We start from the raw sequence: 10249 nt of genomic DNA on the forward strand, positions 1-10249 counted from the left end.
GGCCTCGGTATGCAAACTAGGCAATGGCCGCCAGTGGTACCGGATGAACATCAACAAAGAGACCTGTTCGAATGTGGATGCGGAAATCGAAGGGAAAAAGGAAAGGGAGGAGAGAAGGAAAAAATAAATATACATGACCAGGGACAAGAAGGTAGTACTTCCACGTCGAGAAAGTAAAAACGAAATTCCGTTCAACCATTTCGTATCCATCGCGTCTCGCAGGCATGGAATGTAACGGTCGCCACACACACACATACACCGGTCTCTTGTTTTATGCGAATTCGCCTCGGCCATTTCGAATTCCCTGGGTGCACGCTCCAGGGTAGGAAGAGCGACCAGGGAAGGCCGACGGTAATGAAACCGACCCAGAGAGAATATTGCTTTGAACGATAGGCGGTCGCCACCGGAGGAAAAAAAAGTTCGAATTTCGCTTGACGTGGTGGCAGTTTAGGTCCAAGGACAGGGAAAAAATCGAAACGTTTCAGACCCCCACCCCGCCGGACCAGTGCTACAGGTGCTCACTAGAGTGAGAGAGAGAGAGAAAGAGAGCGAGAAAGCGTGCGTGTTGAATTGTAAATGTTTCTGATGGTATTAGGCGCACCGGTTGGCCACGGGGAAAAGGACACGCGACGGCACGGGTCTGGGACTGAGGATTACAAAAATAGAATTAAAAAAAGCAACCATCACACCGCCGTGTGTTCGGAGCTCAACTGGAAGCGATGGCGTTTCTCACGCCAAATTATTCAAACCAAAAAAAAACCTCCACATTCCCCATAGCCGGACGTTGCTTTAATTGTTTGATAAAAGTGACGGAACACACCTTCCATCGAGCCATAGGCCATTTCTGGCCTGGTCTATATCAGCGAGCGCTCGTTTGTAATCACACCTTTGCCGGCCATCGGAGCGACGAGACGGCAACGCAACACGCGCCGCCTCGATGAAATCGCTCAACACTCTGTTCTCTCTCTCTCGCTCTGTCTGTGTGTTTGTGTATTTGTGTGCGCAGGGAAAGGCAAAATCGATATCCTGATAATTTGACGCGGAGCCACACGGGAACCATCAGGTCCAACCACGGGAACGAAGGGAAAAGCCAAAGAAGAGACCAATGGGACAGCAGGATGCTTTCTAGTCCTGCCAGTCATGATTCCCCAGCTCCGGCTGGTGCTTGGCGGCTTTCAATGCCTGCGGTCTAAGGAGAGCGGAGAATCGGAAGAGATCATTCCGACCGAGCGGCGGATAGAGCCGTCCGTCCTGTCCTGTCCGACGAAAACGATGACGATGAGAACGATGAGGACGATGAGCATAAAATTATGGGAAGGCAAAACGGATACCAGTCAACCGACACAGTAACAGACATACACACACACACCACACAAGCCACACAAGCAACGGCACGTCCTTGAATGAAGGACTCGACCGGCCGAGGATGAGGAAGAGGACAACTCCGACAGCAAACAGGTAGAGGGTAGTAATGGTGTGGTGCGCCACCATGCAGAAGGATGCTATTGTTATGTAATGATAGTGGCAATGAGCCAAGAGTCGTCGTTGGAATAGTCTCCCGGCATAAGCCCCTTATGCCATTCAGGATCGTGATGAGGTGGTGGTTGGTAGGGTGGGGAGAAAACGGGTCGTTGCCATTGCCGGCACCAGAGTGAGTGAACGTTGTGTGCGAGAAGGCACAAGGGAAGATTGAAACAAAAAGGATGAAATCTCTTTAAAAAGAACAAAAACGACGCGAAAGCAAATCAAATGACGGAGAACATTCGGAGATGAATAAAGATGAACGATCGCTGAGTAACGCTTTGAAGAATCTGCCGGAATGCAAATGCTTCCCACGATATTTTCCACCGGGCTAAACTCATGTTCTCGTCACTCTACCCATGAACTGCGTGCAAGTAGGCGATGGGTTTTTATTTGCGGGGAATGCAAATTTCAAATGGTAATAACAATTTGGTGGGTTGGATTAGAAGGGAATCCATGCCACGTAACCTCAACGAGTGAACCATCGTTCGAGATTGTTTTCCGCGAACAGCGCGCCACCGCGGTTCTCGATGTCTTTTAAGAAAAGATTGTTGATTCAAAACAGGTTGAGCAGAACAGAACCATCGGATTAAAGCGGGTGCCAGACCGTGTCGATGAATCATAAATGCGCATAAAAACATGTCTGTCGATTCTGCCCGGTTCCGTCGACTGTCCTTCTCCAGTAACAAGGCGAAAGGCTAATTGATAACATATGTTGGTCTCGGGAACAGAAACTCAAGCTATCCTAACGCTGATCGGTTCGATTATTAACTCCGCAAATCAAAAGACACTAAACCCTACTTTTGCTAATCGATAACCACGTTGCCTGCGATCAGAAAATGGACGTAAACACAAACGATGTGTGTGTCTGTGTGTGTGTGTGTTGCATCGTCAAGGCATAACTGACCGGTGCTGGGTGGAAAAAGGGGGAGAAAAGAAAGACAAATAATCAACGGAGCCAGTCCGACTCTCGCCACACGCCCTTTCGAAAGCATCACAAGACTGCTCGACGACAAACAACGACGATGGGAGCGAATGTTTTATGAGCTGGTGCCGGGTGCTGAAAGGCTTGGCCACGAAACCGCAAATCGATTGAAATTCAATCATTGATCGGAGTGTTCGAAGCTGGGGTGGTCACTTCTCCTGTGCGGTTGAATTACCCAGCACTTTCTAGCACTGGATCGCATCTAGTGGAAGTGGATATTAAAGCTGATGAGTAAGATGGTAATCAGAGATTTTATCAGTTGAGTGATTTTGTGGAATAATTTATTTAAGTTAAATCATTTAGATAGACTTATACTTGATAGTTTAAACAGTTTATTTTGTTATAATTCTTAGAACAAAAATGAAGTCAATTTTTAACAAACATAACGAAAGGATTTGAAAAAGTTATCATTCTTTATAACTTTCGAATCGTTCCTCAAACAAGTTTGATGTAGTTTCTCTCTCATTGGCGTTCACCACACAAACCACCGCTGGACAACCGAGGCGAAGGTCTTGGCTCCGTCACACCGACCCGGTTAAACCCCATCCCATATGGTCAATGTAATGGGATATGTATCGCTGTCACATAAACAATCCCAAACCGAGCGTAAACAATTGTTTACGATGAACAGCAACCCCGAAACTCCCGGCTGTCTCTGCCGCCTGTACAAATGCTCCACAAAATTCGCCACAAATCGTGGCGGATCTTCTTAGAAAACACCGACGCGACGCGAGACGACTTCACCGACTGTCATCTATCCATCTTGGTTAGCGGGAACGTCAAAATGGACGGGAGGAAAGTAAACTCGTTTCGGTTAAGTTTTAATTGAGATATTCAACTGCTTCTCTGCTTAGGTGCAAATGGAACCGTTCACGCTTCAAAGCTGGACTGTCGGCTGGACTAACGAGCCGACAACCGAAAACACCGCGTTACCACGAGTACCCAGTGGAGCCGGACCGGAAGTGATGATGTTATTTCCCGTGAGTCTCATCGATGGATTTATGATGTTTGGTTATTGGTTCCAAAGCCCAAACGGCTCGCATTGGCACCGAATTTGATGCGCTCATACCTTCTCCGACTGCCGTTCAGTTATTCCTCCAATTCTGGACCAACAACAGCGAGTAAATTTGCGATCGATTTTGCGATGTTTTTTGCCGCGTGTGTAATTTATTTGACTAACAAACCCTGGACCAACACGTGGCAGACCGCATTCGATTTATCGGAATAACACATGTATTACGGAGAAAGATGAATCGAATCATCCACCAGCACACATCCGGCCGAGCTGGCTTGCTGGCTTGTAATAATTCGAAATATTTATTTGGATAAGCTAACCGAGCAACCGGCCAAGCTCGTTGACCGGGACTCGGTCGGGGACCGTGGTTTTAATTTTCATCTCCAGCACACGATTTTTCGCCTTGTATCTTTCCTTCAATACACAATCCCGGGACACTGGCACAATCTGACTCATCGCGGGGCAAATCTAGGGAGTGGGGAAGGGTCTTGTTTGTGCGATTTTTTATTCATTTTCGCGACCCCATGAGGTTGGCCACCTTTTTGGATAATAAATTTACGAAGGTCGTACCCGGGGGAACTGCCATCGGAGCGGCCACCAGAGAATCGTTGGGAGAAGCGTCGGCACCCGGAAGAGCCGGGAGGGGAGTGGGGATCAGAATAAATTTAAATTTTTATCACTTCCGTCGGCAAACGAACCGCACACCTTGCTCTCCGCTCGTCGGCAGTATCGTGATCAGATGCAAAATTCATCACTTCGATCGAATGAGATTGCGTAAGGCGTAAGGCGACGGGACGAAGGTGAGAAGAATCAATACAAGGAGGACCTGCTTACTCCCAGGATAATTGTCGACCGTTGTTGACGAGACGTCGGTGGAAAATTTACTTCAGCGCTAGAGAAGTGGTTTTGCAAATAGCATTCACTCGTCTAAGGATATTCATTTCCAGAAGAATCGCTTCACAGTTTCATAAGTTTTTTATGATTATTTTGCATAGAAATAGCTGGCCATGCTCAAGTGTCAAGAAAAAGTCGTTTGAAATCTAAAGAAGTTCATCGAAAAATTGTAATCTGCAGGTCCTGCATGAATGTTGCATCATATAATGTTCCTTTAGCGAACAAGGTGTTTTGTAATGTTTGCAGATTGATATTTATTTAAACTTTCGTGGTTCTTCATTAAATGCCATCAATTCAATGGAACCCAAATACTACCGTGTGAATGAAATTACCATCCAACACAAATTGTTTGCGAATGGAATTCCATTTCCCTATCAACTGCTAGACCACAGAACAACAGAACAGAAGTCGGACAGTTGATTACCGGTTATCAATAAAACCACCGAGTTCAATCAGTTGTGTCAGCACCAGTGTTGTGGTTACAAATCACACCAAACAGAATCCCGTGCCATTACAGCTTGATAATTACTCGGCCACAAACCATATGACCGGGGTTCACAGGAATCTCGGAACTTACTCGGAGCGGGGCCGAACACTTCTTTGATTAACTATTGCCGCTCCCTCGCGATCAGTCCACGTATGGCACGCCACGCCAAGGACAGACCACACATTCGCTGCTGTTTGGGAGTCGTTGATCAGCACCTCGCGTGCAATAATCATCAATTAGGGGCCATTATCGATTGAACAATTGGACGCACCGGCTCGTGTAAAGCTAGGCACTGGTTCGCGTCCCGCATGGATCTAATCGCCAACGCACCGGCATCACATGTGTTTGGTATCTAAGCGCGGAGCACGCACCCAGCCAGCCAGCCGGCAGTGGCCGCTCCCCCGAGGGGAAAAGCCTGAAAACACTCACATAAATAAATGGAGTCGACGAAAGAAGCGTACCATTTTGGTGGAACAAAAAACGCATAAAACTTTTGCATTGGTGCGTCCGACGGAGAGAGAGAGAGAGATTCTCTGTAGAGTGAAGGGACGAGGGTCTAGTAGCCTGTGCCACACGATACGCCACCGTACGTATCGTATTTGCGGTCGAGTTTTTTTGCATACCACGCACTGCTGGTTCGTACCTTTTTCTCCCTGACTAATTTTCACCCTCGCCACCCACAACTGTTCGCCATGTTAAAGCCGAGGAGCACGAGGCCCAACATTGTCCAATTGCGTTTTCGGTCAAACGACAATTACGTTGGCGTCGTAGGTCTTCGAATTACTGTCATTTTGCTGCCGTCTGCAATGTCGTGCATTTCATTCGATTCTAATCAAACCGTACACGACCCCGCTTCCCGCTAACAGCAGGAAAGTCAATCTACCCAACATCACACAATATCACCAGACAGACAGCCCCCCGCTGATGACAAATGAATGACCGAGTCGAGATGGAAGCATTGCCGACGGGGAGAAGAGTAGCAAAAGGAGTGTTTCTGCTGACGAAGAAGACGACCGACGGCAGCGTCTCAGACCAGCAAACGCTTGTTGATGTTTTGCTACGCTGATTGGAGCTTTCCATCTTTCTCTCGGGGACCCCCTTCATTAATGCCACTTTCCTCGCCAATTGGTTAATGAATAGTTTTGTCCGCAGGGTTTCTTCGGTGCAATTTACATCTGCTTTCAGATAACAACTAGAAATGGTATAATGTCGCCTTGGAATGTTATGAAAAGCAACGGGGATCCATTAGCTATAATGAGCGCTCAGTGGAAGGACCTTGTATTTTCACTTAAGATATATTCGCACCTTTTTCGTTGGATTTATAATACACATAAACTAAAAATCAAGTATTTAAACCATTTGTGTGACGAAAATTTGTGGGATAATTTTTTTTAATGTGCCTTCAATTTGAACTTCTATAACTGATTGTGTTCCAAAAATGTTCTAGTAAGATTAATGAAACAACAACACCGGTCATAAAAACAAAAATAAAATGTTCTCCTCATCAAGCGAGTGCGAGAGATAATCCAAGTTAAATGATACAAAAGAAAGATACACGATGTATCTCCATAGATTCCACAATAAAGAGTGTTCCAAGCAGAAACATAAATCCAAAACCGTGGACGATTCTACTTCCTTTCTCCCGAAAACTGGCAAACAAAAGGAAACGTACCATACAAAGCGAAACAGTGGAGCGAATCGGGAAGAAAATAGGAACTTTATTGATCCCGATGTCTCCTTTTCCCTTTCCGCTACTCGCACTGTTGCACACCCCCGGGCGGACCTCCCCCCGTAGCGAACGAACTGATAACGAGGAGCCTGACTGACTGCGTCCCAGTTCAGCGATAATGATACCGATTACGATTATGACGCCTTCCGTCCGTCTCTCCGTGTCGGTGTGGGTGTGTCTGTGTGTGTGTGTGTGCCATTAGGTCCTGAAATTGTGGTAGTTTGCCCGAGTTATGCCGGCAGGGATCCCGTCGCGTCGGAAAAGGGTCAACATGATGATGATTGACACTGGCAGTTCCCAGGTCTAGTAGTGCGCAGTCTGTTGCCACTTACCCGTTCGTTCTGTCTTCTTCGTCCAACACGATGGAAACCACACCACAATCAGGCCTCGGATGAAACTCTGAAGTGCACTATCGGCGCGAAACCGCTCCCGCTAGGCCGTAACACCAAACAACATCCAGCAACTCACACGCCCGTCGACCACGTACGTACGTCGCTCTCTTGCTCTCACTTTCGCTCTCGCCTCTCGCTCTGTCACGATGAAACCTCGGTGAAAATGGAAACCCCCAAAAGTGGCACTAAATCTCACACACACGCACGCACACACGCGAATACACGAGAGGTAGCGTGGCGCTCTGACACCTGCCCGCAGGTACTATACCAGCTACTGCTAAACGACCACCGAGCCACCCACCAACATCGATCGGACGGTATGAGAAGCGACCTGGGAAGACGTGGTACACCACCTCACGTGGAACTCTCTAGCTCTGACTGACTAACGCTGACTGACTGTGAAATAGTGACTGACTGAAGGAAACTGCAGCACGTGACCCAACGTGGAAGCCACCCCTAGGCACAACCGAATCGTTCGGCGTTCGAACTCGTTCTGCACACGGAGCACACCCGTACCGAGCGTATTTAAATGGGAAATCTGATTGCCGATGGCAGGACGATTGCACGGCCGGTTCGGAACGGAACGGAAAAACCGGAAGCAGCCGAGCAGGACCGAGCTTCGGATTGTTTTGACAGCAGCATTCGCACCATTCGGCATCCGTCGGTCGGTTGTCGTCGGTTTTGCCCATGCAGAGGTTCGCCAACATCTGTTTTAGCGCTTTTCGCGTTCGTTCGTTCGTCCGTTCGTGGTCGCTCATTTTCACGGTCGTTCCCATCCCCCCAAGGATGGGGGGATGACATTACACGCACACGGGTGAAGCTGCTATCATACTAGGATAGAGCTTGGCTCGGTGTGTTGGTGTTCCGTTATCCTTTCCATGATGGTTTGTGGTTCCGGATTTCATTCATAACCAACCACGCTGATGTGTGTTTGTGTGTTTCTGTGTGTCTGTGTGTATGTGTAATGAACGGCCAAGCTAGCAGCCAGGAGAACATAAACAAACTTTACTTAATCTCTTCTCGATGAAAAGGTATCGCGCACATTCACAAACGCGTGTGTATCCTTTGACTGCTTCGTCTGCAAGATGTTGCTGTGTGAGTGATCACACGGGGGGTTGTTTTGAGGCCACGCCAAGGGGCCCATGATTGCTCCCGTTTAATAAGTACCGCAGTAAGGAAGGCAACGAAATCGCAGCTTACTCATCATCTTGATCGTAGCTCTTCCACAGATGATGCAGAATGATGAGAAGTGTTTGAGATGTGGTTTTTTTTTTTGGCAGGGGTTGCAGCTGCAGCACAATAAACCGTTTGACGATGTCAGTCTTGGGGGAGTCAGCAAAAAACGTTTCTTTTTTGCTGGTAATGACTAAAATGAAGTAGAATAATACAACGATTAACCTTACAAGACTTTTTTTTTTGAAGACTAGGATTTGCATGTTACGTATGCCGATGGAAAATGACACCTTATCAGTTACGGCATGTAAATCACGTAGCGATTCCTCCTTTCAGCTTGAGCAAACAGACGTACGCACTGCACGCCAACAACACACGACACAATTCTAGAAGAAGGCCATCAGTCTCATGAATATGGTAAAACATCGGTCCAGAACTGGTACAATTATGATAAATAGAGTACCGCCTGTAAGCGCAGTTCAGTGCAATGGTATCGTAGTCCTGTGGAATGCCACACCCCGACTTACGAAGATCTTCGCTCCGGGAAAGCCTCGGTTCCTTCGTCGTTACACTCACCGACTACAAACTAGTTTCTCCCTTCGGTGGAAAACAGATCCACTACCAACAATCCCGCCCACTTGAAACGCATTCGTCGATTGCATTTCTTATTCATGACCACGCGTCCGGGAGGCACCCTTTCCACAAGAACGCCGGTTTGGCAAGGAGTGGGACTGGGAATGAATAGTTTTGCTCTCCCAATGGCGCAATGCCACTTGCCGCTGGCAGTCGACGATAGAAGACGGGCCCCTTCCCAGTATGTGTGGAATACTTCTCGACCTCCTCCCCCCCTTCAACGTTCTTTCTCATTGTGGCATCGTTTGCAGAAGGAAAACTTTTGCTTCTCTTTGATCAATGCTGTGTGTTCGTGTGGCAAAGGCCTAGACAGCAGAGAGAACGGATGGTTCTGTTCCTGCCGTCGGGCATAGGAACTGGTGTTAGGCGTACTGAGGAGTCCTAGAAGGACGGGGCTACTGTCGCTGGCAGATCGGTGCTGCTTGGACGGTAGAGGGGTTGCGATTTGTTTGCCAAATCATGATGAGCCTCAACCGTTGGCTGCAATGCAAGAGTTGCAGAGCTGTAGATGGAATAGAGAAATCGAGACGAGCAAAAACGACGGGAATCATTGGGAAAACCTATGTTATTATGACAATTATTTAGGTCACAGATCATATTTCGGTCAAGGTTGGAAAATCAAATGGAGCCCAGCACCACTTTGAAGAAAGAAAGAAGAAAGCACAATCACAGCAGGCAGAGCAGCAGCAGCAGCATGGATTTATGATTGACTTGTTTGTCTTCGTGATTCTTTGGCATATCTTAAGGAATTTATTGCAGCCAAAAACTGTAAAAAGAAATGCTGTTTTTGGGATGCTTTCCGAACGAAAATTTCCCTATAAACCATGTGGACACCGAACCCATTTTATCTCGATAAATCTCTTTATTAGAATATTAGAATCCTGAACGACATTAAACAAAACATTACATTAAAAATTTCGATACGCTTCGTCGTGTCGTGGTCGCAAGTGCCGCAAACACTAGTTAGATTGCAGTTTTGAGTTTTGTTAAACGAAAACGGGGAAAAAAGTTAAAACTGGTACTCAACTAAAGCGAATCATCGTGACGCCATCGTCTTCCAATGCTCGTGTCTCGTTCGCAACTCCGCACGTTACTTTTACACACGTGAGGGACACTCGGATACATCCTAAGCGCTTTATTATGTCTATGCTCCTCTTGCTCCTCCCTATTCCACAGGTATTTCACGTCTATCGACGATACTTTAGGGTCGACCCACTACTACCGGTTCGCGAAGGATACTGAGCGATCGAATCCTTCATGCGTCTCGAGCTGGGCAACGTCGTCGAAGCGTACGGTGTGGCCGAAGCCGATCCACTCGCTCGCCGTGGCTGCTGCTGCTGCAACTGTTCTGTTGCAATACTAGATCGACGCGAATGCTCTACGAACGACGAACTCTTGTCCGAGTCCTGATCATCCCGCG

The 10249-nt window shown here is 47.5% G+C and overlaps 2 protein-coding genes across 4 annotated transcripts in view; both read right to left on the reverse strand.

Moving 5' to 3' along the window:
• LOC125956329 (calbindin-32) overlaps positions 1-7508 on the reverse strand; it is a 55321-nt gene extending 47813 nt beyond the window's left edge. For all 3 annotated transcript variants that reach the window (XM_049688076.1, XM_049688077.1, XM_049688075.1), the window contains exon 1: positions 6964-7508. The gene's annotated coding sequence lies outside the window, so the exon portion shown is untranslated. The remainder of the gene's footprint in view (positions 1-6963) is intronic.
• A 2175-nt stretch (positions 7509-9683) lies between these two features.
• Positions 9684-10249, reverse strand: part of LOC125956265 (uncharacterized) — an 11618-nt gene continuing 11052 nt past the window's right edge. Inside the window, exon 9 of the mRNA XM_049687966.1 lies at positions 9684-10249. This exon is cut by the window's right edge and continues 327 nt beyond it. Coding sequence (XP_049543923.1) covers positions 10017-10249 — 233 coding nt within the window. The 3' untranslated portion in view covers positions 9684-10016.

This window comes from Anopheles darlingi, chromosome 3 (assembly GCF_943734745.1).
Source record: "Anopheles darlingi chromosome 3, idAnoDarlMG_H_01, whole genome shotgun sequence".
NCBI lineage: Eukaryota > Metazoa > Arthropoda > Insecta > Diptera > Culicidae > Anopheles > Anopheles darlingi.